At 48.8% G+C, this 27,517-nt stretch overlaps 2 protein-coding genes and 1 pseudogene across 4 annotated transcripts in view; all 3 read left to right on the forward strand.

The window, feature by feature from the left end:
• Positions 1–27,517, forward strand: part of LOC130253457 (mas-related G-protein coupled receptor member H-like) — a 151,152-nt gene that overhangs the window by 104,777 nt on the left and 18,858 nt on the right. The window contains exon 1 of one of the 3 annotated variants that reach the window (XM_056492046.1): positions 19,645–19,721. The exons of the other annotated variants lie outside the window; for them this stretch is intronic. The gene's annotated coding sequence lies outside the window, so the exon portion shown is untranslated. Of the gene's footprint in view, positions 1–19,644; positions 19,722–27,517 lie in introns of those variants that run through there. 3 annotated transcript variants of the gene reach the window in all.
• LOC130253474 (mas-related G-protein coupled receptor member H-like) lies at positions 10,322–11,372 on the forward strand. The gene has a single exon (XM_056492064.1). It carries the CDS (start codon positions 10,389–10,391, stop codon positions 11,298–11,300), a length of 912 nt encoding a protein of 303 aa, XP_056348039.1. The 5' UTR covers positions 10,322–10,388; the 3' UTR covers positions 11,301–11,372.
• Positions 14,043–16,988, forward strand: LOC130253434 (mas-related G-protein coupled receptor member H-like; annotated as a pseudogene).

The raw sequence follows: 27,517 nt of genomic DNA on the forward strand, positions 1-27,517 counted from the left end.
TCGATTTATGGAGGGAACTGAGAAAGCAAACCTTAGGGCATCTTCAGGGTGTAGGGGGATTTGGAAAAAACAGTCTTTGATGTCTATTACAGCCAATTGCCAATCTCAGGGTAACATTGTTGGGGATGGCATCCCAGGTTGAGGAGACCTCATGTCCTGAATCACTTTGTTTATTTCTCTGAGGTCATGTAATAATCTCCACTTGTCCTTCCCTGGTTTCTTTATTACAAAGATGGGGGAATTCCAAGGGCTTGTGGTTTCTTCAATATGGTTTTTTGCTAATTGTTCCTCTACAAGTTCCTCAAGCGCCTTCAACTTTTCCTTTTTCATTGGCCAGTGTACTACCCAAATTGGGGTGTCACTTAGCCATGTTAGTTTTTGACAGGGCGCTCCACAGTAGCCAACTCTAAAAATCCCGTGGAGTTTTTGGAATAATCATTTTAATTCCCCACTGTGACATGGAGTCCCTCCCACACAAGGGATATTTGTAATCTATTACAAATGGACGAACACTAGCCAATCTCCCATCTGGTCCCTCGATTTGCACCATGGTTTTTGAGATTTTTGCCAATTTAATTCCTCTTATACATTGAATTTTCCCAGCCACAGGTTGCAGTTCCCAGTGTGAAGGCTTGGGTATGATCGTCACATCTGCCCCTGTGTCAAGCACCCCTTCCACATGGAGGTGATCTGATCCATGTGTTAGGTTGCATGCCAAAGAAGGTTTTTCCTCACCCACCACTTCTACCCAGTAGGCCTCAGGTGCTTTCCCATCTGCTGTGACTTCTGCTGGAATGGGAATAGCCTGAGCTAATATCTGCTCCTTGCCCAGGTAGAATGGTGGCTGAGGACAGCGTGCTAATATTATGAGGCAGGATACTTTTCCTTTCATAACCATGGGAGCTACTTCAATTTCTAAGGGTGTGTGTGCTGTGTCTCCAACAACAAAATACTCACTCTCCATTTCCATGTGCAATATGGTCGCGTCTACTAGGCTGTTTGACAGATCCGCTGTAATAATTGTCCAATCAGTAGTCCTGAAATGAAAACCTTTGTAGTCTCCAGCCTGACACGACCACAAGGCTGCCAGACCAGGTTAACAGAAGACTTGACATTTAAATTATTTGGTATACCCACACTTTTTATCCCATCCTCCCCCTTTGTTTTTAAGAGGCTTTTGCCACTGTAGTGCCTGCAGTATTTAAATATTTGCGCATTATGATGTTAAGAGCAGGCACGTGCTGCAAACTCAGTTTTTTCTTTTGTTGGACTTCTTGTGTGTCTGGTTAAGAGGGCATTCCCTAGCGAAATGTCCTTGCTTTTTACACTGGAAGCAGGTGATATGCTGCAGCTGTTCAGGTGGCACAGATTGCTTCCTTTCTCGTGGTGTTTCAGCTGCTGCAGGCTTGGATGGAGCTGGCCTTGGATTCCTTTCTGGTACTCTGAATAATTCTGCTTTACTGGCGCAGGCTTCTATCATTTGTGCTTGGGTTGGTTCAGGGTACATAGGAGACTTAGAATAACTCTGTGACAGGCCTCATTGGCATTTCTTTGTGCCATCTCTTTTATCAATTCAGCCTGGGTTGCTGGATCATGGACTTGTCTTTCCACTTGTGCACGCAGACGATCTACAAATTGCAAAAAATTCTCAGAAGCATATTGTTTTATATTAACATAACTGCCAGTTATCTCAACTGTTGGTAACTGATTAAAACTTTTTTCAGCCATATTGCAAATTTTATCTAAAACAAATTTGGATAATACTCGAGTTTGTTTTTCAGGGCAATGCCAAGTCCCTTTACCACTTAAATGATCTAATGTTAATTCATTATCTTCCAAATCCTTGGAATTGTCAGTGCTTTGGTGAAGCTCTGTTAAAAGAATCCCTAAAGAACGTTTCCACATATTAAACCACACATCATATTCTGAGGGAGTTAGCAAACACATGAAAATATCTTTTATCATGAGGTGTCATCTCATTGGAAGTGAAAGTCGCTCTCAGCATACCCTTAAAAATCTCACTGCTTCTACCAAATTCTCTTTGCACTTTACAAATTTCTTTTTTTATCTTGATATGAGAGAGGGTTATACTCCCTCTTCCCATTTCTTCTACCCACATAAATTACAGGAGCAGCTGATGGTATATTATCTCCCTCTAAGATCTGGACTGCAGAGCTAGGTACAACCTGTATTCCCACGCTGCTGTCAGCTGAGGATTCCCCTCCCCCTCCTCCATCAGCCGGTCCGCTGTCCCACTCCCCCGGGGCCCCGTTGTAGCTAGGAGGATTGTTATTTGTAACTTGAGCCGGGAAGAGGTGGCTAGGGGAAGCTATAGGTGTAGGATTAGGATAGGGGATAGTGAAGGGGGTGGAGAAGAAAGGATGGGATAAAGAAGCTGGAGCATGCCTGCCACCATGGACCATGTGGTCCCCATCACTGGGAGACAAAGGAAGATTACTTTTTGGAGTATCATCAGAGTTCTGTTGAGGTAAATTCTAAAGAGATGGGTATAAAGTGAATTTCTTGACAGACTGCTCAGAATTTACAAAATTTGGATCCTTTTCAGAGACAGGGTAATTTGGAGAAGATGGGGAGGGGTTTCAAAGCTTTTATCTGTGGCTGTCCTTTATTTTCTAATTGTAATAATTGTTTGTGAATATTTAAAAATACAGGGAGGAACAAAGCTGTAGCAGAATTACCTTTTTCTATTTTAGAAGTCAATAAATTTCCTATTTCATCCCAAAATAAAACCGAATTCATATCTTGTTTTTCAAAATCTGGAATTTCTTTAGAAAGCCAAGATACAAATTGTTCTATTGTTTTCTTTCTAATTGCTACCTCCTCTGCATTTATCAGTTCTTTAAGCTGAGAAATAATACTCTTTTGTTGTGCCGATAAATGTGGGCCCATTTTGATATTATAAGAGCAATTGGTACAATATCCTATACCTTCACGTAATAATCACACAAAGAAAAACGACTCTTTTCTGACCCGAGTTTAAAAAACCCCGCCAGAAAAGGGAGTGCGGGCTTTCCACGGTCTGGAATGAAACCCTGAACACGTGGCTGTAGAGAGATAGGGATATTGCGAATGGAAGATTCTCGGGATGTACGGGCAGCCAGGGACCCCCTTCACCTCCACCTTGTGGTCTGACCTCAGCTCTGTACCTGGCCGCCCCTTGCCGGATGTGAGCTAGAGGAAATGACCCAAGGACCCCTGTCCTTAAAACCCCCTGTAACCCCTCAATAAACGCCATTTGCTGTCCACCACATTGGTGTCCTGGAGCTGATGGACCGAGTGACCCAGGGATAGGGCCACCGTGCTGGACTTGAACCAGGCTGCCAGACAACAACTGGTGCCGAAACCTCGGGAATACATCAGGAACCGATCGCCCGGATTTCGGTGTTCGCCTGCCCAAGATCCAGCGACTGCACCGCTGGCGAGTGCAGTCGGGGAGACGTCCCCGGACCCGCGAGGAATATGGAACAAATCGCGAAGGTCGTAAGTGAGATCCACGCGCAGTGGGGTCTGAATTGTAAGCTTAAGGATTTCTGTCTTGCAGTGCCGAGACTTATTAAGCTTGGGGCTATAGACGGCCCGGTAGACATTCTCCATCCGGAGATTTGGGATAAATGCACAAAAGCTTTGGCGGAAAACACCATGACCTCAGGGTCAGGAAAAGTGCTTAAAGCGTGGGGAAAAGTGATGCGGGCGCTGCAAACCGCCCGGCAGGAACAGCAGGCCTGGCAAGCTGCCCGAGCATGTCTGTTTGCCGCGCCGCAAACGGGGATTGGGGCGGCGACACAAACCGCGGAGGGGTTTGAATCGGGCGAGTGGGTGCGCGCGGGAACCCCGGACCCCCCCTTGCAGCCCCCGGATCGGGACCCACCTTCACCGGGAGAGGGGGGACAGAGCGCGCGGGAGTTCTGACAAGGATTAGCAGACGAGGCGCGAAATGCAGCCATTATATCGGAGATACAGGCGGCGGAAAAGACCGAGCCGCCTCCATACGGTTTTGAAAATGGCGCCGAGCCGCGTGGTCGAGCATTGCGCAATGATGCGGGAGGCGGGGAAGCCACGGGCGTTCTGAACGGCGCAAGCGCGGGGGAGCGGGGCAGAGGGGCGTCCCCCGGGAACGAGCGTCAGACCAATCACAGAGCTCTTTGCAAATTAGATCCTTATAAGGCAAGGACCTCCCTCAGCAGGAGGCGGGGGAAGCACCGGGGGAGGGAACGGCCCGGCCCCTGGGGAACGGGGTGGGGGCGGAGCCCGAGAAAAAGGCTCAGCAGCCCGGAAACGTCCAGTCAGTCGACTTCCGGCTCTGACTCTGACCAGGGCTGGGACAGCCGGTCGGAAGGGTGGTCAGACACTGAATCGGATACCGGCTGGGAGGTTTACAAGAAGGGTGCCGCGGCTTACAGGGCAACTAACCACAACCCTCCGGCATGGGTTAGGGGGACACCAGATACAAATCGAACCCCCCTTACAGACTGGCGTAAAATAAAAATAGCATGTGCAGAGTGGGCTCCATCTGCCAAGTTAGTATTCCCGGTCAGAGTGGGGGGTGCCGGCGGAAACCAGAGAACGTATTCCCCGGTAAACCCGAAGGATGTGCAGGCTATTGTAAAAGCGGTTGCCGACAAAGGAATCAATTCTGCCATGGTTTCCACACTTATTGACAGCATTTTTGGAGGCGATGATATGCTTCCCTTTGATATTAAACAAACCTGCAGACTAATCTTTGATGGGGCGGGGATGATCGTTTTTAAGCAAGAATGGGAGGATAATTGTGCCAAGCAGCTAGCCTTGGTAACAGGGGAAAACCATCCTCTGCATGGCTCCAGCATACAGAGGCTGATGGGCAGAGATCCAGCCATGATCACCCTACAAGCACAGGCAGAGGGACTGCGAGCCCATGAGGTTATGACTACCACCCGTGCTGCCCGAGAAGCCATCCGCACAGCCTCTAAAGCTATAGCCAGACCATCACCATGGTCCACCATAAAGCAGAGCGAGAGTGAAAGCTTCACTCAGTTTGTGGACCGTCTCCAGGCAGCATTAGACTGCTCAACATTGCCCTCAGAAGCAAAGGGACCTGTGCTAGCAGACTGCCTGCGCCAGCAGTGCAATTCAGCCACCAGAGACATTTTAAGGTCACTGCCACCTGAGTCTAATATTGCAGCCATGATCAGACATGTAGCAAAGGAAGAACACCTTGCTCCCATTCAAGCAGCTGTTCGCACTGCAATAACCAGTGTGATGGCATGCTCTTTCACTGTGTAAACTCAAAAAAGAGATCACAGCTAACCATAGCTCCTAACACAAAACACAAATGCTAAAGTCTACCTCCTCCCCATGCAATCTCCTAACCAAACCCACCCTTTCCAACCCATTCCTAAGCATGTTAACCTTTTGTGTCCAAGTTCTCATTGTTCCCAGAGTCCAGTACCGCCAGGACTACGAGGTGTACCACCTGCTCGAGGAACCCGGCCGGCTCCACAAGCGGGAAGTGTTAACAGGCATCACCATCGCAATGCTCCTCGGCTTAGGAGCTACCGGCGCAGCCACAGGTGTCTCGTCCCTGGCAACTCAGCATCAAGGACTGAGCCAACTTCAAATGACAGTCGACGAAGACTTGCAAAAGATCGAGAAATCCATTTCATCCCTGGAAACATCCCTTTCCTCACTCTCAGAAGTCGTCCTCCAAAACAGGCGAGGACTGGACCTTCTGCTCATGCAGCGAGGAGGCCTGTGTGACGCCTTGAAAGAGGAATGCTGCTTTTATGCAGACCACACCGGAGTCGTTAGAGACTCCATGGTCGAGCTGAAGGAACGACTGAACCAGAGAAAGATGGACAGAGAAGCTAAACAAGGCTGGTTTGAATCGTGGTTCAACCAGTCCCCATGGTTCACCACGCTGATTTCTACATTAATCTGCCCGGTCATTATAATCCTACTAACACTAATCTTCGGGCCTTGTATATTTAACAAATTAGTACTATTTGTCAAAAAGCATTTAGAAGCAGTTAACATTATGTTCGTTGAACGCCGACAGCTGCTTTAAAGTGTGCCCGTTACTAACAAATTTACAATTTTATACTAACCTTACTAACCCATAAAATTTTAGAATGTCCATATTAGGTAATCTTTATATAATTTGTTACTAATCATGAGGGAGGGGGGAAATGTAGAGAGATAGGGATATTGCGAACGGAAGATTCTCGGGATGTACGGGCAGCCAGGGACCCCCTTCACCTCCACCTTGTGGTCTGACCTCAGCTCTGTACCTGGCCGCCCCTTGCCGGATGTGAGCTAGAGGAAATGACCCAAGGACCCCTGTCCTTAAAACCCCCTGTAACCCCTCAATAAACGCCATTTGCTGTCCACCACATTGGTGTCCTGGAGCTAATGGACCGAGTGACCCAGGGTTAGGGCCACCGTGCTGGACTTGAACCAGGCTGCCAGACAACACGTGGCCCGTGTTCTGCCGGCCGTGCCAGCTCTGGGGAACCCCCACCGCCTCAAGCGGGTTTCTGGGGAGCCCCCCAGAGCTGCGCAGCGCCGGAGCCGCTTGCTGCAATGGTTCGAAAGGGGTTAATTTAGCGATCCCGCTTGTCTCGGTGGGAGACCACTCCATCGAGCCGCTGCCGAGCCGCTCGAGGTGTAGCAGCTCCCGCGGTAGCTCCGGGTCCTAAAATCCACCCTGCTGCCACGCCGCGACCGTCTCCGCCCGGGGAAACCCCTTCCCTCTGGGATCCCTGCCTCTCACGAGGGAGTAGACTTTACCTGTCCTGACGGACTTTGGTTTCTCATGTGATTCGTGAAGGATGTTTTTCTTCCAGCCGGCTTCCTCCAGCGCTGAGAGTGGAGTTATCAGCAGTCTCCCTCCCCACCTGGGAGCTGTTTAAAGCTAGCCAAGCAAGGGGGGTAGTTGATCAGACCAAAGAGCTAATTAAATCCCTAAAAATGGGATTCAGCTACCTGTGGGCTTGTAATTAAAACAAGCTTCACACGTTGGTTGCCAACTGTAAACACACTGTAACTCCCTCCTAACTACTTACTCTGAGGGAGCTAAAGTGTGCTACATTATACAAACGAAGGAATCCAAAAGAGGCACTTTGCCTTTCTCAGGGATCTCGTTTATTGCATAATCACTCCAGGGACAAAGAGCGTTAGGGTCTCAGCTAACGGACTTTTCTAGGGAAAAGGTCAGGGAGGGGACTTGGAAAGAAGCCAATAGGATGTGGACACGGAGCTAGGGTAACGCATTCCCTATACCTCTTTAGGTATTGGGTTACAACACAGATTGGGTGACGGGATGTTCTGGTCTTGACAGGAGCCATGTTAGGCAGCATTTCTGTCTCCAGGGAGCTTGTCTCTCTCTGGTCTTTCGGTCCTGTAGTGTTGGACTCAGGTGTATTTTTGTTAGTTTCGGTGGGGGCAGTGTTTGTCGGCCCTAAGTATGGTTGAATGAGTTTCCCTGGGAGCCATCTTGTGCCAGATGGGGCTGACACACAGGCACACCCCCTTCCCCAGGAAAACAGTGGAAAAGGCCCTGCTATTTATTGGGTCTCAGGGTCTTTGATCAGCACCAGCGGCTTCTCATCAAGCTTGGCTTGGGCCAAATTTCGGCAGTGCCAGAGTACAGGGGAGGTTGGCTCAGAGAAAGAGCAATTTAGGAAGTTTATCACATTCAGAGCCTTACAGAGTCTCTCAATGGGAGACATGTTCTCTGTCCCTCCCCACTGCTGATCAAGGACCCACTTGGTGGTGCCATGGGTCCTTTCCACAATTGAATGCCCTGCAGCCAGCCAGGAATGTGGCTGGAAAGAGGGGACACACCCATTGCTTGTACTCCCTGGAGAAACCACTATCCCAAGTGCCCAGAGCTGGGCTGGCATCAGCACAGCCAGCACAGACAGGATGGCTCTGGGGCTCAGCATCCACCACCGCTGCTCTGTCACAGCAGAGATCTACCCCAAGGCCTTTAATTTTTTATTTTGTGCAAAGGACTCTCTGCCTTCAGAAATTCTTCCTCTCCTCTGCCTTCAGCTGCTCCATCAGCGGGCTTGGATGGTGCGGCAGCAAGGACAGGAGGAGGCTGCGGTCCTCAGCACGGCCACCCCTAGCCAGGAGCAGGGTGACATCTGTGTTTGTCACCACAGGCTCCAAGGGGCATCACTCGCCTCCCTGTGACTTCCCTGAGGTCTCCAGCCCCACCACATCCCACACCTTTCCTCCAGCCCCACCACATACCACATACCACACAATACCACGAGTCCCACCACATCCCACACCTTCCACCATGTCTTCCCACCAGCTCCATCATGTCCCACACCTCCCACACCAACCTCCCATCCCACTCCCCCTCTCATCCCACCCACCTCCAGTCCTTCCCATCCCTCCCAGCCCTGTGCCTAAGGCTCCAGTCCCTCCCCATGGGCTGCTCACCCCAGGCTGTCCCTTGAAGCCGTGAGGGAGTGTTTCTCTCAGACACGCCCCTCCCGAGCTTCATCCCTGGTGTCCAGACCCCTGACCTCCTCTGGAGAGGAACAAGAGGCTGTAGAGGGAAGGGTCCACTGGCATTTCTTGGGCCAGAGAAGCATGGAATTGCCAGGAGAAGTGGAAACACTGCTGGGGGTCTCGTGTGGAGCAGGAGTGTATCGGGGCTGTCTGCAGGGGAAGACAGCTTGGGGGGAAATTTCTAGAGGATGTCAGAGGGGGGCAGGATGCTTTAGGATTTTAGCCTTCATATTTTTCAAATCCTCTACTGCATTAGTGCATAGCTGTAAACTGCATCTAGAGTTAACTGTCTTGACATTTTGGTCAGAAAAAACAATTCCTCTAGGCCTGGAATTCAAGGACACTCTATTGCCACAGGCCCCAAAAAGTATAAACAAAAGTGATTTGTAGGGGTGGGGGCAAACTGAGGGTGTATGACTTCATCATCTGAAGTTGTAATTGGAGGATGAAGCCCTGATATGTACATGGACTAAACTTATATCTGTCTGAAAAACTGATGATCATTGTCCATTTTGGCTGTAGGCCCTCTCAGAGGCTTTGACTGCCCAAGGTGTACTTTTAGAAGCCCTTTAATGAGCACCTACTTTAATTCTCTGAACCTTGTCTAGCCTCTGTTCTAGGTAGCCACTCCAAGCCGTCAGGCAGACAGGGGAGGGAGGAGGGTGGAGGGGTCTGGGTGCTCCAAATCCCAAATTTACCCACTGGATGGCTGCAGAGCCCAACAGGCCACACTGCAGCTAGAGAGTGGCCTTGGAAACCAGTGGAGGGGATGGGATGGGATGGGATGGGATGGGATGGGATGGGATGGGATGGGATGGGATGGGATGGGATGGGATGGGATGGGATGGGATGGGATGGGATGGGATGGGATGGGATGGGATGGGATGGGATGGGATGGGATGGGGTGGGGTGGGATGGGATGGGATGGGGTGGGATGGGATGGGATGGGATGGGATGGGATGGGATGGGATGGGATGGGATGGGATGGGATGGGATGGGATGGGATGGGATGGGATGGGATGGGATGGGATGGGATGGATGGGATGGGATGGGGGTGTTGATGGGGATGGGGATGGGGATGGGGATGGGGATGGGGATGGGGATGGGGAGTGATCCCAAAATCAGATAGAATAAAGTTCCTAACACCAAGTAATGGTGTTTACCAAGAGGAGTATTAGGCAGCAGGACACACAGACGCATCTCTCCTTGTTTCTGTGTGTGTTTTGAGACTTTACAACATCGTTTTTATCCATTATAATCTATGTTTAAACATATATAAACATTCAAAAGGTTTCCTTATCTAGTATATAAACACCATTTTCCTAGAACTAATTTCTGTGCATCCACTTCCTTACTGGGAGCAATTTATGGTCCTGGAGGTTCATTGAGGTCAGTCTCTGGTGGTCATATTCACTGAACGCTGTGATATCAAAGGTGACCTGGCCTTGAACTTTATCCTTGTGCTCTTGCCCCATGTGCTCTTGCTTCTTATTACAGAGCTCACCCCAAAAATATTGTATACCTCCTTATCACTTTCCCCACTGCCTCCAGACACGTTTATCATTCAGGGTCCACATCTTTACATCCTTCAATATTTTGCCCAGTCAGTTTTTAACCAAATTCAGGGGAGTTGAAAATATTTATTCTCTGTTATTTATCAGTACCCTGCCAACTGTCAGACCTCCCTTTCCCACCCCACCCTTTCCTCCACCCTCCTCCCCTTCACTTCTCTCCACGGACTCCTTCTCACTGCAGGGAGCTGTTAAGGAGCCACCTAGTCGATCCCTGGATTCTCCAGCCACTGACTCCCATCCACTCAGACCACAGCCAGGGACCACATCCCACTGCCTGCCCAGTGTCCATCCATGGAAGTGACCACCGTGTCCCCATCTCCTGCCTCACCCACTGAAGGAGACGGTATCTGTGAGACAGATGTCACCAATGTGGCCATGCACAGTGTGACACTGCTCATCTGCCTCTGTGGGCTGGCTGGGAACGGGACTGTCCTCTGGCTCATCAGCCTGGTACGCCGTAACTCTGGCATCTTCGACCTGGCTCTTGCTGACTTCCTCTTCCTTCTCTTCATGGTTCCCTCAGCCCTCCTCTTCCCAGTGGAGGACGTGTTCTGCTCTCCGATTGTGCCCTCGATGTATGTGAGCTTCCTTTTCCAGCTGTCAGTGGTCTCCTACTTCTGGACACTGTTCCGGCTGATGCTCGGAATCGATGAGAGGGATATGTACAAACTCTGCTGCTGCACTCAATTTCCTCTGCGCCTGTGGTTGGGGCTGTGGAGAGCTCAACTCTGGGTCTTCTTTGCTCTCCTCACGGTCATTCCGGTGCTGACATTTCTTTGCCCTTCCCACAAGCAGGAGCACTGCCGGGCAGCTCTCATCTCCATGTATGTCATCATCCTGTTCCTCTTTGCTGCACCTGTGGTCATTTCGAGCACAATCGACATCATCAAGGCCAAGCGAGGCTCCCAGCAGCAGCAACCCAAGAGGCGACACATCGTTATCTTCATCATTGTGCTCTTCACTCTCCTCCTGGGCCTCTGCAATTTCCTGCAGCAGCTTGGTTACATCCCTGTGTCCTCCCAGGTGGTTTTCCTACTCACCTGCATCTACAGCAGCATCAAACCCTTCATCTATTTCTTGGCAGGGAGCTGCTGGAGTCCCTGCTCCATGGAGTCCCTCCAGCTCTCCCTCCAGAGGGTTTTTGAGGAGAAGGAAGAAATAACTGCTGGCAGTGATGATGCCACTACAGACACAGTGCTTTAAGCCTGTTGATTCTTTCCACTGCTCTGCTGAAGGACCTCGGCACAGGTTTCCTTTTAGTCACCTGATTATTAATTATCCACAGCATCACCCTCCCTGTGTTGGTGTTCTCCTGCAGGAGAAGGGAGCAGGGGCATTGCCAGGGGCAATGTGGCAGGGATGCTTGGCCATAGAGCACATTGGAGCATGGCTTTCCTCCTCCCTGCTGTGCCCACATGGCTCCAGGCAGTGCAGCTGGGCTTAGTGCTATTTCCCAGCTCTATTCCCCATGGAATGACCCTCATTGCCTGCACCCCCAGGAATGAACTCCATTCCCTCTGACAACAGAAATATACTTCATGGTGTTTTGAGGGATCTCTTGTCTCCAAAGAATGTATCATCTTAAGGCCTGCAGACACACCCAGGACGGAGTGGTCATGATTTCCCAGACCTCTGTGGGGGTTGGTGCCTCTTAATGGCAGGAGAAGTGTTGGAGCCTTCTTTCCCTTCACGAACACAGCACTCACATTAGTAATTAGCAGAAGAGAGAATTTAACATTGGAATGATGGAAATCGGAGTCCGGGGGCCAGGGGTGCTCCCATGAACCTGGGGAGGTTTTGGCAATGATTCTGGAGCTCTTCCCAAAATGGGAGTTGTGTCTGACAGGCACTCAGATACTTCAACAGGGCTGCCAACACCAGCAGCATCCCTTTGCTGCTGGAGAGGCAATGACCCCATAGGGAAGACAAGGAATGCTAGAAACCTGTCAGGTGAGGGAAGGAGGTTGGAGAATGGGACACTCTTCTGGAACGAAGTGTTTCCAGTTAGGTGGAAATGAGGAGACATTCACAGATGTTATAAACAGGTAGTATGGTGTTTGGGTCTCACAAATGTTGAATGAATATTATGTGTGTTATCATGTTAAAAGAAGCTCTGTTCAGATGTGAATTTTTCTAATATGAGTGCTGCGTTCATGTTGAATGCTGTAATGCTGATCTCTGACTATTGTGTGGAGCTGAAGCCACAAGGGCTGCACAAGCTCCAGGAAGGCAGGATGAAGGAGGAGCTGTGTCAGAGGGGTGGAATTTGTTTGAATGTGGGGCTTTGCTTACAGGGGATTGGCTTACCAAGAGTATGTAAGGCATGTTCCTGGTGTGGGCAGCGTGCCTGTGGCTGTGCCTCTGGCTGTGGGTGAGCACCCAGAGCTGTTCCTTTTACATTATTAACTCCCTTGTTGTAGTTTAATAATTTTTTTTAAATTTTAATAAGTGCGGCATTGTTTCTCACAACAAAGGAAAAGACCACTTGCTTTGTAGGGGGAAAAAATCAAGCTCAATAACCCAAAGGCTGTGGAATTCTGATGGATCCAAAGCTGTGAAACCCCTTCTGACATCGCTGTGCCCTCACCATGCCTTGGGAAACAACAGTGGGAGACGGCACAGAGAGACCCAGCAGGGTCTGCCCTGTGTCTCCCATCTGTATCCTGGCATTGAAACTGGCTGAAATAAACTTTGTAATGAGAAGCATTTGGAAGCAGGAATTCTTTAAGTGCACAGGACACACAGAAGGATCTCTTCTTGATCTGTGTGTGTGGTGAGACTTTACAACAGGGGTTTTATCCATTATAACCAGATGTTAAAAAGTTTTATCTAACACATAAACATCCTAATTGTAGAATTTCTTTTCATGTGTCAACCTCCTACTGGAAGTATTTTTATGATGCTGGAGGATCATTCAGAGGGGTCTCTGGTGGTTGTATTCACTAAGTGCTGCAATATTAAATGTGACCCTGCCTTGAACTTTTCCTCTGGCCCTGTGCTCTTGCTTCTTGTTACAGAACTTGCCCCAAAACCACTCGAGTCCTCCTTATGTGTTTCTGCACTGGCTCCAGCCACATTTATCACCCTGTGAGCACATTGCAGCTGGGCTTTCCTCCTCCCTCCGGGGTCCTAGCACTCTATGGCCAGGAGGAGCAGAGACACTGCTGGGGTCCCAGGTGGAGCTGGGAGCAGTGGGGCTGTCAGGGGAAAACAAGCAGCCCTGGGTGGGTGCATTCTGGGGTGTCAGAGCAGGCTGGAGGGGTCAGGAGAAGGTCAGAAGGTGTGGAATGGGTCTGGATGCCAGCAAACAGGACAGGATATGGAGCAGTTCATGGTTACGTCTGTGGGCCCAGGGCATGTTTTGGCAATGATCCCGGAGTAATTCCCGGAATGGGAGTTACTTCTGACAAGCAGCCAGCTGCCTCACCAGCACTGCCAGCATTCCAGTGCCACCAGCACCACCAGCATTCCTTTGCTGCTTGAGGGACAATGACCCCTCAGGGAAGAGAAACAAGGAATGGTAGAAACCTCTCAGGAGTGGGAAGGCAGTTGGAGAATGGGAGGTTCTGCATGGAAGGAGTGTTCCTCATCAGAAGGAAAGGAGGAGCCATTCACAAAATATTCAGCAGAAAAAGTCAAGATAAATACCTCAGAGGAAGTGGAAGTCTGACGTAGCCAAAGATGCAATTTCCGACTCTATCATAACCTCACCAAGTCTTTTGGAAACCACTGAGGGACGGGGCACATGGAGAGCCCACAGGAAAGGAATGGGGAGCTCCTGGTGATCTCGGCATTTTCTCCTTCTTCATGTTACTGACCTGGGAGGATCCACTTCAGGACATGGATCACAAAGGGGCAAGAGGTACCAGGAAGTGCTGCTGATCTGCACAGATCCCCTTTGCCTGCTGCTGCCCCACAGTGAACAGGTCAGTGGAATGTTTTCCTTCCTCCCTCGCCCACCTTCCTCTCCTCCAGCAGCTGCTCTGTTCCTGCCACCCTCTCCTGGTGATCACGGTGCCCTCCCCAGTTCCCTGCTCTTTTGCCCTGTGCTTTCCTTCACATCCCTCCCAACTCCCGCCCTCCTCCCCTGCACTTGTCTCCACTGAATCCCTCCCACTCCAGGCAGCTCCTGAGGAGCTGCATGGTCCATCCCTGGATTCTCCAACCACTGACTCCCATCTACTCTGACCACAGCCAGGGACCACATCCCACTGCCTGCCCGGTGTCCATCCATGGAGGTGACCACCATGTTCCCACCTCCTGCCTCACCCACTGAAGGAGACGATCTCTGCGAGATAGATGTCACCAGCGTGGCCATACACAGTGTGACACTGCTCATCCGCCTCTGTGGGCTGGCTGGGAACGGGGCTGTCCTCTGGCTCCTCAGCCTGAAAGCCATAATTATGGCATCTTTGAACTGGCTTTCACCAACTTCCTCTTCCTTCTCTTCATGGTCCCCTCTGCCCTCCTCTTCCTGGTGGAGGATTTGTCCTGCTCTCCCATCATCCTCCCAGCATATATAAGGTTCCTTTTGCTCCTCTTCGTGATGTTCTACAGCGTAGGGCTGTACCGGCTGACAGCCATCAGCATTGAGAGGTGCAGGTCCGTCCTCTGCCCACGTGGGTGCTTCTTCCACCTTCCCCAGCACCTGTCATGGGTGGTGGTGAGTGCTGTGCTCTGGGCCCTTTCCATCACTGTCATCGCTGCCATTTCTGCAGTGACTTCCCTGTGCCAGTCCCAGGAACACAAGCACTGCCAGGGGGCTCTCATCTCCCTGTACGCCCTCAACTTCCTTGTCTTTGCTCCATCAGTCATCATTTCCAGTGCAATCCTCTTCATTCATTTCAAGGGTAGCTCCCAGCAGCACCAATTCAAGAGGCTGGACATCATCGTCTTCCTCGCTGTGCTCCTCACTCTCCCCATCAGTCTCTGGAATTTCCTGCAGCAGTTTGGCTTCACCACTGTGTCCCTTCAGGTTGTTCTCCTGTATGCCTGCATGCACAGCAGCATCAACCCCTTCATCTACTTCTCAGAAACAAAGTGCTGGAGGTTATGCTCCGTGGAGTCCCTCAGGGACTGCCTCCAGAGGATCTTTGAGGGGCCAGAAGAAAACAATGTCCACAGGAATGATGCCCCTATGGACAGTGGTCCATTGACCCCATTGGACCCTTCAACTGCAGACTCTGGGTGATGGTACAGTATCTAGGGAATTGATAATGCATTGTTTTAAATCACCATTCTATTATTTGTGTATTACTAATCGCCTATATTTTCTAATTTTTTTTTGCTTGGTGTGAATTTATTGTTTTGCCACAAGGATTTTGCTTTTTATGTTGCATTTATCTTCAATAATTGGAGACACAAGTTGTTAAAAAACAAAAGAAGAGGGAATATGACCTCTCAAGAGTGTTTAAATAATGCAATATTTATACTAATATTTTGAAATTAAATGAAATCATATTTAACCCATATTTGGCAGAGCGACACTTCTTTGAAGATTTACATGTGCAGAGGCAATTTATAAAAGATTCTACGTAAAGATCTTTAACTGAGTGTACAATGATGAAGCCTAGCTGATTTCCTAACCTAGGGAGAAGGTATGCATTTCTTCTATCACCAACAGGTCCAAAGTCACCTCCTCGTCTGAACAAATGTCGATCACCTTTAAAAGGAATGAGGCCCAGAGAAAAGAAAAATTACTTCATTGGCATCCAACCCTGACACTGACAACTGAAGATGTGTGATTTCACCCACTGGGTATTGCCTGGAAGAAGAACCTCATCAGCATCTGTTCGACCTCTAGCAGACTTATGAACTTAGTAGATGGATTAGAAATTGAATTAAATTGGCTTATATGTATTAGGCATTATATTATGTGTTGTTATGGTTATCCCTTGTATTTTACAGTGCGTGAAAAAATTAATAGACAAGTCACTTAAGAGTGTATTTGTAGTTCAAAGGAATGGGAGAGATGTAGGAGCTAAGAAAAAGAGTACTGTGGATTTAATTAGCCAATGCAGTTTGATAACCAAGATGCCTTGGCAAGAACAAACAGAGCTTTGAAGATTACAAGAAGACTGGATCAAGACTGGTGACAAGAAAGAAGACTGAATCAAGTAAAAATCAATTTAATCAAGTTTGTCTGTGTGATGTTTAACCCACTGAATATAGTAAAAATTTATTAACCTTTCTAAAAATGGTATATAAACATATGTAGCTCACAGTAAATTCATATTCGAATCACAAGTCAGTAGTACCCTGTTGGAGTCAGTGAGTCAGGGTTCTCTCTGAATTCTTCAGAGAGAAATCAGAGTGCAGGGATTGAATTAAAGCCTTTGAATGGATTGACGAATATTAAGTCACTCACACATAAAGTAGATGTTTAAGTAGAAGTAAGTTAGTAAGTTTTAGGATGAGTTCTAATGCTTTTAGTAAGTGAAAGGTTTCAAATGCCAGAGTAGTAGTACGAGTTCTAGTGGAGGTTGAAACATACTGATACCTTCAGCAAGAGGCTGCAGGCCCACAGCTGTAGTCAGGACTTAGACATAATAGAGCTATAGTAAGAATATTGCTGACATTTTTAGATAGAACAAGATAGGTTGTATGAGTAGTCTTATACATAACTTGGTGTGCTAAGAAACTAGAATTTTAAGAGTTTAAGGAGTGGTGGTCTGAGTTTGCATCTTAGCTTGTTGGAAAAATCCTATATAAGAGGGGAGAGTTGTTCCTTTTAGACATGGCTTTTGCCAGGGCTTTTAGCCATTCGCTTATTGCCACTGCATTTGCCATTGCTTTGCCATTGCTTTGCCATTGCTTTTTGCCATTGCCTTTTGAGACTGATGTGCTTTGTAATAAGATGTGCTTTGTAATAAATAACCATTTTAACTATTAGCTGCTTTGCCTATTTAAGATAACCCGATGAAGCAGGAGCCAAGACCTCAGAGTAGGAGCCTAAGAGCTCGAGAGTTGGTGCCTTAGAGGACTGGAGGTCGAGAACCTCACAGTACCCTCACAACCGTCGGTCTAACATCTTGTCTCTTGAACTGCCTGAACTTGCCACCTGTCCTGGGGTGCAGCCTTAGGACCCTGCAGTACAAATGTGCTGCTAAATTTTGATTTCTAGTTCCAGTCTAGTTTTGCCACTTGTATGTCACAATTTCAGCTAAACTTCACCTTTAACTGGCAGTTTCCGAGAGGATTCATGGAAGAATAAATTCTGTGCATGAGCTGCAGCACAGGCACACAGCAGAGGGATGATTTAGAATTTCAGCAACGTATTTCTTCTGGGAAGAGCTGAATCAATGCTGCTTTCTTGGCTACAACCCTTAGAAAGTTGCAGGTTTCATCTGAGTCATCATCTACACTCCATTGGGAATCAGACAGCAGCCTACAGTGAATTTCAAGGAATTCCTGGAAATCTGTGGTGATATGATTCCTACCCAGGCTGACATGCCTCAGGGATCTGGGATGCTCCTGCAGGAAACTGGAACCTGTGGTGGCCCTGACACCAGAACTGTCACCTCTCTTCCCTGCTGACACCGTGTTTGTGTCCCCAGCTATGGAACCTCACATCCCCTCACCCGGCCAATCTTTGCAAGTGCAAACACTTCATAATCCATGAACCAAAGGGGCTTCTGGAGAGGGAATTTGGTCAAGGGCATGGAGTGACAGGACAAGGAGGAATGGCTTCCCACTGAGAGAGGGTGGGTTCAGATTGGATATTGGGAAGAAATTCTTCCCTGTGAGGGTGCTGAGGCCCAGGCCCAGGTTGCCCAGAGAGGTTGTGGCTGCCCCATCCCTGGAAGTCTCGTGGCCTGGTTGGGTGGGGATTAGAGCTACCAGGCATAGTGGAAGGTGTCCCTGCTGGCAATGGGAAAGTATGGGATCTGGTTAAAACAACCACACGTACTCCCAGAATTGAAGAGGAGCAGGAGCTCTGCTGAAGGGCTGGAAGGGGGTTCACAGCACTCTGGTCTCCAATAGCTTTCATTGCATCATCAATGATATTGGCAGTAATTAGGGTGGGCTCTAAGTGGCTCTGGTTGCAAGCAGCTGATTGCTGTCCTTCCCTTGGGCGGTGTGAGTCTGCATTAGAATGATAGAAATGGGTGTCCATGGCCCAAGGGTGCTCCCATGAGCCAAGGGGAGTTTTGGCAATGATTCTGGAGCTCTTCCCAGAAGGGGAGTGTTTCTCACAAGCAGTCATATTCCTCAATGGCACTGCCAGTACTGCCAGCATTCCAGTGCCACCAGCACCATGAGCATCCCTCTGCTGCTAGAGGGACAATGACCCCTCAGGGAAGAGAAATGAGGAACGGTAGATACCTGTCAGGTGAAGGAAGGAACTTGAAGAAAGGGACACTCCCCTGGGAAGGAATGTTTCTAATTAGTAGGAAATGAGGAGCCATTTACAAATATAAAACTACTTGCTTTGTGTTGGAGAGGGAATAGAGAAATCTTATTAGTGCCTAGCAAGTAGTTCTGAAACAACAGATGAAATTGAGATGTTAGCATATTTTGATATAGATGCTGAAATCAGTCATGTGAAGGTTTGAGGCCTCTTTCTTTGGTTAGATGATACCAAATGCCACAAATACCCAAGAACCAACAGACATCCTGTTCCAAGCCTGGCAGGAAAGGTCTGAAGATAAGGGTTACAGATAAGAAAGCCATAAAACATGGTAATTTAGTAGTTTCTATAGTTTGCATGCAAATATTAGGAAATTAGTATATTGTATTAGATTGGCTATTAGAAATTAGAATATTCATTATAGAAGAATACTTACCTTATTGTAAACGGGAAATCTCTCTCTTGCTCTCTCTCACCCCCTTGCTTTTTTCTCTTACTCTCCATGCTCCACACTCTTTCTTACACCCACACCCTCATAATTAACTGCAAACTTGAAGAACAGAAAATAGTAAGCTCGTGAGTCTGTCCAGCGACTGTCCAACAACCCGAACCCCACAGCTTTGTAAGAAAAAAAATCAAAATATATACCTCTGATGGAGTGGAGCTCTGAAGTAGCCAAAGTTGTAAAACCATTTCTGCCTGCCCTACGACCCCACTGAGCCTTTGGGAAACAACACCAGGACAGGGCACAAAGAGAGAGACAGAAGGACAGGAATGGGGAACTCCTGGTCATCTGGAGGGACAATGACCCTTCAGGGAAGAGAATTGAGGAATGGTAGAAACCTGTCGGGAGAGGGAAGACAATTGCAGAATGGGACATTTTACAGGGAAGTGAAGTGTCTCTCATGAGGAGGAGATGAGGAGCAGTTTGCAAAATATTTCATCTGGAGCTTTTGACAAAAGTCTCTGTCTGTAGCAGAAAAACCCAAAATAAGTTTCTCTAGTGAAGTGGAGTTCAGAGATAGCCAAAAGTGCAATTTCTGACTCCCCCGTGACTCCACTGAGCCTTTGGGAAACAACACTGACATAGGGCTTGGAGAGGACACAGCAGGACAGGACTGGGGAGCTCCTGGTGATCTGGGCACTTTCTCCTTCATGTTACTGACTTGGGAGGAACTACTTTAGGACACAGATCCCAAAGGAGCAAGAGGTACTAGGAAGCACTGCTGATCTGCACAGGCCCCCTTTGCCTGCTGCTGCCCCACAGTGAACAGGTCAGTGGAATGTTTTCCTTCCTCCCTGCCCCACCTCCCTCTCCTCCAGCAGCTGCTCTGTTCCTGCCTCCCTCTCCCGTTAGCACAGTGCGCTCGCCATGTCCCCCCTCCTTTGTCTTGCGCATCCCATCTGGATCTTGCCATTGAAATTGGCTGAAATGAACTTTCTAATACAATGGGAAGTATTTGGAAGCAGGAATTCTTTACCTGCACAGGACACACAGGAGGATCTCTCCCTGATCTGTGTGTGTGGTGAGACTTTAGAGCAGGGGTTTTATCCATTATACCCACACATAAATGTTAAAAAGTTCTTGTCTAACACATAAGCGTCATTTTCATAGAATTCATTTTCATGTGTCAGCTTCCTACCGGAAGTACTTTTATCAATCTGGAGGATCCTTCAGAGGGTTCTCTGGTGGTCATATTCACAAAATGCTGCAATATTAAAGATTGCCTTGAACTTTTCCTTTGGCCTTCATTAAGGTCAAGTCTCGCTCCCACCACCAGCAACCCAAGAATCTCGACATTGTTATCTGCCTCATTTAGCTCTTCACTCTGCCCCTCAGCCTCTGGAAATTACTGCAGCTTCTCAGAGATACCATTTTCACCTCCCAGGTGGCTTTCCTGCTCATCTGCATCTACAGCACCATCAACCCCTTCATCTACTTCTTGGCAGGGAGCTGCTGGAGGCACTGCTCTGTGGAGTCCCTCTGGCTCTCCCTCCAGGGGATCTTTGAGGAGCCAGAAGAAAATCCTGCTGATATCAATGATCCTGCCATGGAAGCTGTGCTCTGAGTCTGGTGATTCCTACTCCTGCACTGGGGAAGGACACTGGGTCAGTGCCTGAGGGATTCCTTGAGCCACCTGATGAATAAATATCCACAGTGTCACCCTCCCTGTGCTGGTTCATCCCCTCCCCCTTCCCAGGCTGCACTGAGATCTGAGAAATGCTCCTTAGGTATCTGCCTTGAGGAGCAGCCCCTGGGCTCACCTCCTCTGCAGCTCATCAGAAACACCCTCTGCTCCCAGGAACTGCTGCTCTCCAACAACCTCCTGGGTTTTATTTACAGCCTTGAAAATTATTTCACTTCCCTGAATGCCATAACATCCTGTTCTCACACTTTCACAGAAAGTTGCCACCCCAAAATGTGGCCAGGATGAAACTTCATTGTGACAGAAGCCCATCTCTTGGGGCCCTGTAAAGAACGGTCCAAAATAAGACCATTGGAGCTCTCCCGGCCCCCAACAGTTTTGACCAGAACCTCCCTGGGAGTGGGTCCTCTCCCAGCCGGGATCTCTCCCGTTTGCTGCCCTCGGGTGATCCCCGAACACCAACAGGTCCTGGGTCGATCCCCCCACTGCTCGAGGCTCTGCCCTTGGCACAGTGAGGAGATGCAAACGGATCCACAGTGAGCATTTCCCTGCCTCCAAGGGGAATTTCTCACAGGGACCTTGCCCTGACTCTGTCTGTCTGCACACACGTGTACATCTGCCATGGCAAATGTGGGAGCAATGCTGCTCTCTCAGGTGTTTTAGTGCCTGAGACATCTGAGTGAGTCAGGCATGTAAGCCAGGTTATATCATGAGATACCTTTTCAGCTAAATGCTGATAAGTGTTATTGCTTGGCTAAATTGTTAATTTTAAGGTGTAAGGGCATAATGTCTGGGAAAAGCAGAGACACTTCTCATGGTCCTAGGTGGAGTAGGGCAGCAGTGGGACTTTCGTAGGAAAAAACGCAGCCCCAGGGCGGCACCACAGTGCCCTCCCCAGGTGCTTCCTTCTCTGCCCAGAGCTTCCCTTCTGCCTTTCATGCCGAACAGCCAAGCCTTCCAACATTCCCCTCCCAACCCACAATTTGCAATGTCCTTCTCCCCTGCACATCTCACTCCTCCCCACTGAATCCTTCCCACTGCAGGGAGCTGCTGAGGATCCACATGGTCCATTGCTGGATTTTCCGACCACTGACTTCCATCCACTCTGACCATATCCAGGGGCTACATCCCACTGCCTGCCCAGAGTCCACCCAGGGAGATGACCACCTTGTCCCCATCTCCTGCCCAACTCACTGAAGGAGATGATCTCTGTGAGATAAGATGTCACCAGCGTGGCCATGCACAGTATGACACTGTTCATCTGGCTCTATGGGCTGGCCAGGAACAGAGCTGTCATCTGGGTTCTTGGCTTCCACATCCAGAGGGACACCATGCAGCCCAGCACTGCCAACATCCTTGATCTGGCCATCATCAACTTCCCCATCATCATGCTTCCCTCCACTCGGGTCTTCCTGCTGGAGAATTTGTCCTGCTCTCCCGTCATCCTCCCAGCATACATAAGCTTATTTTTCCTCCTCTTCTTGATTTCCACATCCTAGGGCTGTACCGGCTGACAGCCATCAGCACTGAGAGGTGCAGGTCCATCCTCAGCCAATATTTGTTGCAGCATGCAGTGCTGGTCAGAGTTCCATGACCTCCCCATACAAGCAGCCTTGAAAGGACATCCCTGTGTCACAGTCACACCTGCACCTGCTGAGTGATTTCAGCTCAGTTGTAAGCTGCTGCTGAGGGCAACACCAAAGAAAGGGACAGGAGCCTTCATATGGAGCTCCACAGAGATCTTTATTCTTCTTCCACAAAAGGATCCACGGACAAAGACAGATTCAAAGGTCTGTAGGAGCAGGGGTTATATGGGGAAAGCAGGGGGCAGAGTAGACTACCAGGGCCAATGATCTGAGTATTCAGGGGCGGAATAAAGGAAGAGGGCCAATGGGGGACAAAGTATCTACATACAACTGAACAGCATTGTGCGACAGATTATATCTTTACCATAACCACAGAGGAGTTTGCCTAAGGGTTACCTCATCAGGGAAGAGGACTAAACCTCCCATCTTCAGGACTTTCCCTCCAGGGAAGGGCAATGGCCTCCATTGGGCCCTGTGCCTCTACAACTCTTGTTTGTTTATTAAAAACTCTTCTCACAGATTTTGTAAGCAATGAACTAAGCAAGATTACATGAGTAAAATGATAAAAACAATAAATAAAATTAACAAAATGTCTTTAATGAAAGAAGGTGCCCATCCCTTTAATCCCCAACCTTCAAAGAGTTCTCCAGCCAGTCTTTATTTTTCTGCCCTTTAATGTCCTTCACCTGATCTTTAAAAAACTGCATGCTCCTGTGGATAGACTTGCTGTTTGATGTTGAGGCAGCACAGTCCTTCAAACTCCTGGCAACCATGACCATGGGCAAGGAGCAGAAAGTCAATTGCTGCTCAGTTCTATAAAGTTGTATGCCTGGTGGTTTCTTCGTCTTCAAAGAGGGTGTTGAATTATTTCAGTGTTGCACTGGGTTGCTTACCAAGCTAGCACCCCACCTGAGTAAACTTGCTGAGGGCCTTTGCTGTGGCCACTCACCGTAAAAATAGAAAGAATGCAACCATCTTTCCTTTATTCCAATTAATAATTTCGGCATTACAATTTTCATCAAATTCAACATATGATCACTTTTGGTGGACCAATTGGGTTTTTCTCTGCCAATCCTGAATTAATGTGATGTTTGGGGTGAGGGTGGTAAGCTGGCCAAGGGTGCAGAGACCTCCTTGAAGATAGGAAGGGATCCCAGGCAAGGCTCTGTTCCCACAGATGAGGAACTCCTTGGGGAGCACCCTTGGATTGGAAGTGGACAAGGATAGCATGAGGCTGGTGTAATTGCACCAATGGATGGAATAAATTTTTCAGATTGGGTTCACTACATTTTTACAAGAGACTGAATAAACTCTGATTCAGGTAGAGGCTGAGGTGGTCGCCTGTAATGAAACTGAATACAAAAAGTGGCCTTGGTGGACCCCAATAGATCCAATTCCTGTGGTTCCTCTGGTGTAGCAAAATTGTTGTCCACTCATCCCAGGTGTCCACTGGCTTGGGTTCCTTACCTGCAGAAGGATAATCCTTTGCTGTTAATGGAATTCCCACCAGGCACTGGAGAGTGGATCACTGAGATCACTCATGGCCAGGCATAAACTGTCCGGTTGAACTGTCTTCACCAGGGTTACCCAAGCATTATGTTTAGGTTGAGGGACAATTATCCAGGTGTGATTGGTGGGGCAAAAAGCCTCCAGAGCACTGTGAGGATGGCATTGCAGCAGATAACCTTTCATTTTTGCAGGGAATGAGTCATCTGTTGAGGTAAAGACAGACATTATTAGATCTTTGGGGTAAGGAAAAGGAATAATTTCTTTCTTCTTCCTGTAACTTATGTGATCTGCTTTCTCGTCTCCCCTTTGCTTGAAATAAAAACATACAAGGCAGGGGTGTTGGGGGGTAGGTTGTGTAGGGAGGGTCAAGGGAGAACATGGACTGGTGTGGGAAGGTAAGTATAACAAAGGTAAGTGTAGGGGTAAAGGGGGTATAACTGGGGATAGAAGCAGTGGCTAGGGAGTGCATAGCCTGTGGTTTGCATTCTTGTTCTCGAGGTAGAGTTTGTTTTGGATGTAAGTGTTGTTGGAGATTGGGTGACGGGATGTTCTGGTCTTGACAAGAGCTGTGTTAGGCGACATTTCCATCTCCAGGGAGTTTGTCCCTGGACTTTCAGTCCTATAGTGTTGGACTCAGTTGTATTTTTGTTAGTTTCGGTGGGGGCAGTGTTTGTCGGCCCTAAATACGGTTGAATGAATTTCCCTGGGAGCCATCTTGAGCCAGATGGGGCTGACACACAGGCATACCCCCTTCCCCAGGAAATCAGTGGAAAAGACTCTGCTATTTGTTGGGTCTCCTGGTCTTTGATCAGCACCAGCGGCTTCTCATCAAGCTTGGCTTGGGCCAAATTTCAGCAGTGCCAGAATACAGGGGAGGTCAGCTCAGGGAAAGAGCAATTTAGGAAGTTTATCACATACAGAGCCTTACAGAGTCTCTCAGTGGGGGACATGGTCTCTGTCCCTCCCCACTGCTGATCATGATGGTTCCATGGGTCCTTTCCACAATCGATTGCCCTTTGGGATTGTGAGGAATGCCTGTGGTGTGCTTAACCACCCACTGCTTGAAAAAATATCCTAATTTGCAGGAGGTATAAGCAGGCCCATGGTCTGTTTTTATTTCTTCAGGGACTCCCACAGTGGCAAACGCCAGGAGAAGATGCTTGATGGTATGTGCAACATCTTCTCCTGCGTGGGCCAAACCAAACACTGAGCCAGAAAATGTATCTACTGAGATATGAATGTATTTCAGTCTCCCAAAAGCTGGGAAGTGACTTGCATCAGTCTGCCAGATTTGGCAGTTGTTCAGGTCTCTGCGGTTGGCCCCAGAGCCTAGGGATGGCATTTGGTACAACTGAGAATTTGAGCAAGTGGCCATGACAGCACCAGCCTGGTCTTGAGATAGATGGAACATGCGCATGAGTGCTGGGACATTTTGATGGAAGATAGTGTGGGACATCTTCACCTGGGCAAAGGTGTCCAGCCCATTTGCTGACTCAGCCATCAGGGCAAGTGCATCTGCCCTTCATTTCCCCACTGCAACAGCACCTGGGAGGTCAGTATGTGACCTTACGCGGATTATGTGGAATGGATGCTTCCTGTGGGAGATGAGGTGAATTAATTTAGAAAGCATCCTATACAGATTTGGGTTAGAGACCTCTTTTAAATGTGAGTGTTCTGCCCTCATAGCCACACCTGCAATATTTGTTGAATTGGTGACCGCATTTATAAGTTCTGGAAACTTCTCAAAAGTCCTGAGAACAGCTGCTGATTCTGCAAGTTGTGGTGATTCTTCCACCACTTGGACATCAGCCTCCCACAGCTGTGTCCTGGCATCCTTCCAAGTCATTAGTGACTTGTGGGAGGATCCTGAGCCATCGGTAAAAATGGTCAGAGCTTTGAGAGGTGTTTTTTACTTTGACTGATTTTGGGGACCAGATTGAAATTTGAAGTAAATAATTTGTGGCTTGGGTAGTGGATTGAAATTTAGGATGGGACAGGATGGGACGGGACGGGATGGGATGGGGCGAGATGGGACGGGATGGGACGGGACGGGATGGGACGGGACGGGACAGGACAGGACAGGACAGGACAGGACGGGACGGGACGGGACGGGACGGGACGGGATGGGATGGGATGGGATGGGAGGGACGGGACGGGACGGGACGGGATGGGATGGGATGGGACGGGACGGGACGGGACGGGACAGGACGGGACGGGATGGGATGGGATGGGATGTGACAGTGGGGTGGAGATGAACTTTTCCTTTGGCCATGTGCTCTTGCTTCTTGTTATAGAATTCACCCCAAAAATGCTATATGCCTCCCTATCACTTCTCCCACTGGCTCCAGCCATGTTTATGAGCCTGGGTCCACATCTTTACAATCTTGTATCTTTTTGCCCAGTTAGTCCTTAAGCAAGTTCAGGGGTGTTGAAAATGTTTATTCTTCCTTATTTATCAATGCCCTGCCAACCAGCCCAAACCATGCACCTCCTTCTCCCACCACACCATAGGCACCACCCTCCTGCCCTGCTCAACTCACTCCTCCCCACAGAATCCTTCCCACTGCAGGAGCTGCTCAGAAGCTGCATGGTCCATCCCTGGATTCTCCAAGCACTGATTCCCATTCACTCAGACCACTTCCAGGGACCACATGATGAATCCACTGTGTTGCCCCTATTCCCTGACTCTGGCACATCCTCAAAAGCCCTCCGGAAGGCAACACCAAGAGAGTGGATGAATACCATTGCACAGCTCCCAGTAAGGTAGTAAATCAGAGGGTGGGCACAGCTGTTGGCACAGGCAAGCGGAAGAGAAGGTGCTGAGGGCAAATTCAAATTAGTCAAACACCCTCAGCAAGAGCCAGTACCCAAAATGGGCAGTGAATATGAGCAGCATCCGGCACGGGGTCTGTCACAGCTCCTGCCACAACCCCTGTTCTCCGTGCTGGCTCCTGTTCTCCAGGGCTCTCACAGACAGGGAACTATTGCAGAGCCTGTGACGGGATCAGGGCTCTGCTTCTAACCTGCTCTTGACTTTCTCCAGGAATGAGGAACAGGACAGAGCCTCAGCCACGAGACCTATGGCAAAAGCAGTTTCTCTCCATGTCAGCTTCCTCTTTCATTTTAAAGCAACCCTAATCCAAAAATCTTGTCTTTTGTCTGAACTTGCCCCCTCTCTTTCCTGGAGTGGATCCTTAGGACACTGCACTACAAATGTGCAGCTAAACTTTGATTTCTAGCTCCAATCTGGATTTCCCACTTGTATGCCACAATTTCAGTGGTAGTGATGCTCACCACACAGTTTCCAGGAGGATATAAGGAATAATAAATATTCTGTGCATGAGCTGGAACACAGGCACAATGCAGAGGGATGATTTAGAATTTCAACAAGGTCATTTCTTCTCAGGAGAGGTGAATCAATGCCGCTCTCTTGGCTACAACCCTTAGAAAGTTGCAGATTTCATCTGAGTCATCTTTTACACTATCCTGGCAGTCAGACAGCAGCCTACAGTGAATTCCAAGGAATTCCTCTAAGGCTGTGGTAAGGTGATTCCTACCCAGGCTGACAGGCCTCAGGGATCTGGGATGCTCCTGCTGGAAAGTGGCGCATGTGGTGGCCCTGGAACCAGAACTGTCACCTCTCTTCCCTGTTGACACTGCATCTGTATCCTCAGCTATGAAATCCCCTCACCAGGCCAATCCTTTCAAGTGCAAACAATTAATGATCTATGAGCTAAAGGGGCTTCAGGAGAATTGGAGAGGGACTTTGGACAAGGGCATGGAGTGACAGGACAAGGGGAAATGACTTCCCACTGCCAGAGGGTGGGT

Source organism: Oenanthe melanoleuca, chromosome 5 (assembly GCF_029582105.1).
Source record: "Oenanthe melanoleuca isolate GR-GAL-2019-014 chromosome 5, OMel1.0, whole genome shotgun sequence".
In the NCBI taxonomy this organism is placed as follows: Eukaryota; Metazoa; Chordata; class Aves; order Passeriformes; family Muscicapidae; genus Oenanthe; species Oenanthe melanoleuca.

Excerpts from the sequence above, each read along its gene's own strand:
- LOC130253474 (XM_056492064.1), top strand. The coding sequence starts at position 10,389 with ATGGAAGTGACCACCGTGTCCCCATCTCCTGCCTCACCCACTGAAGGA.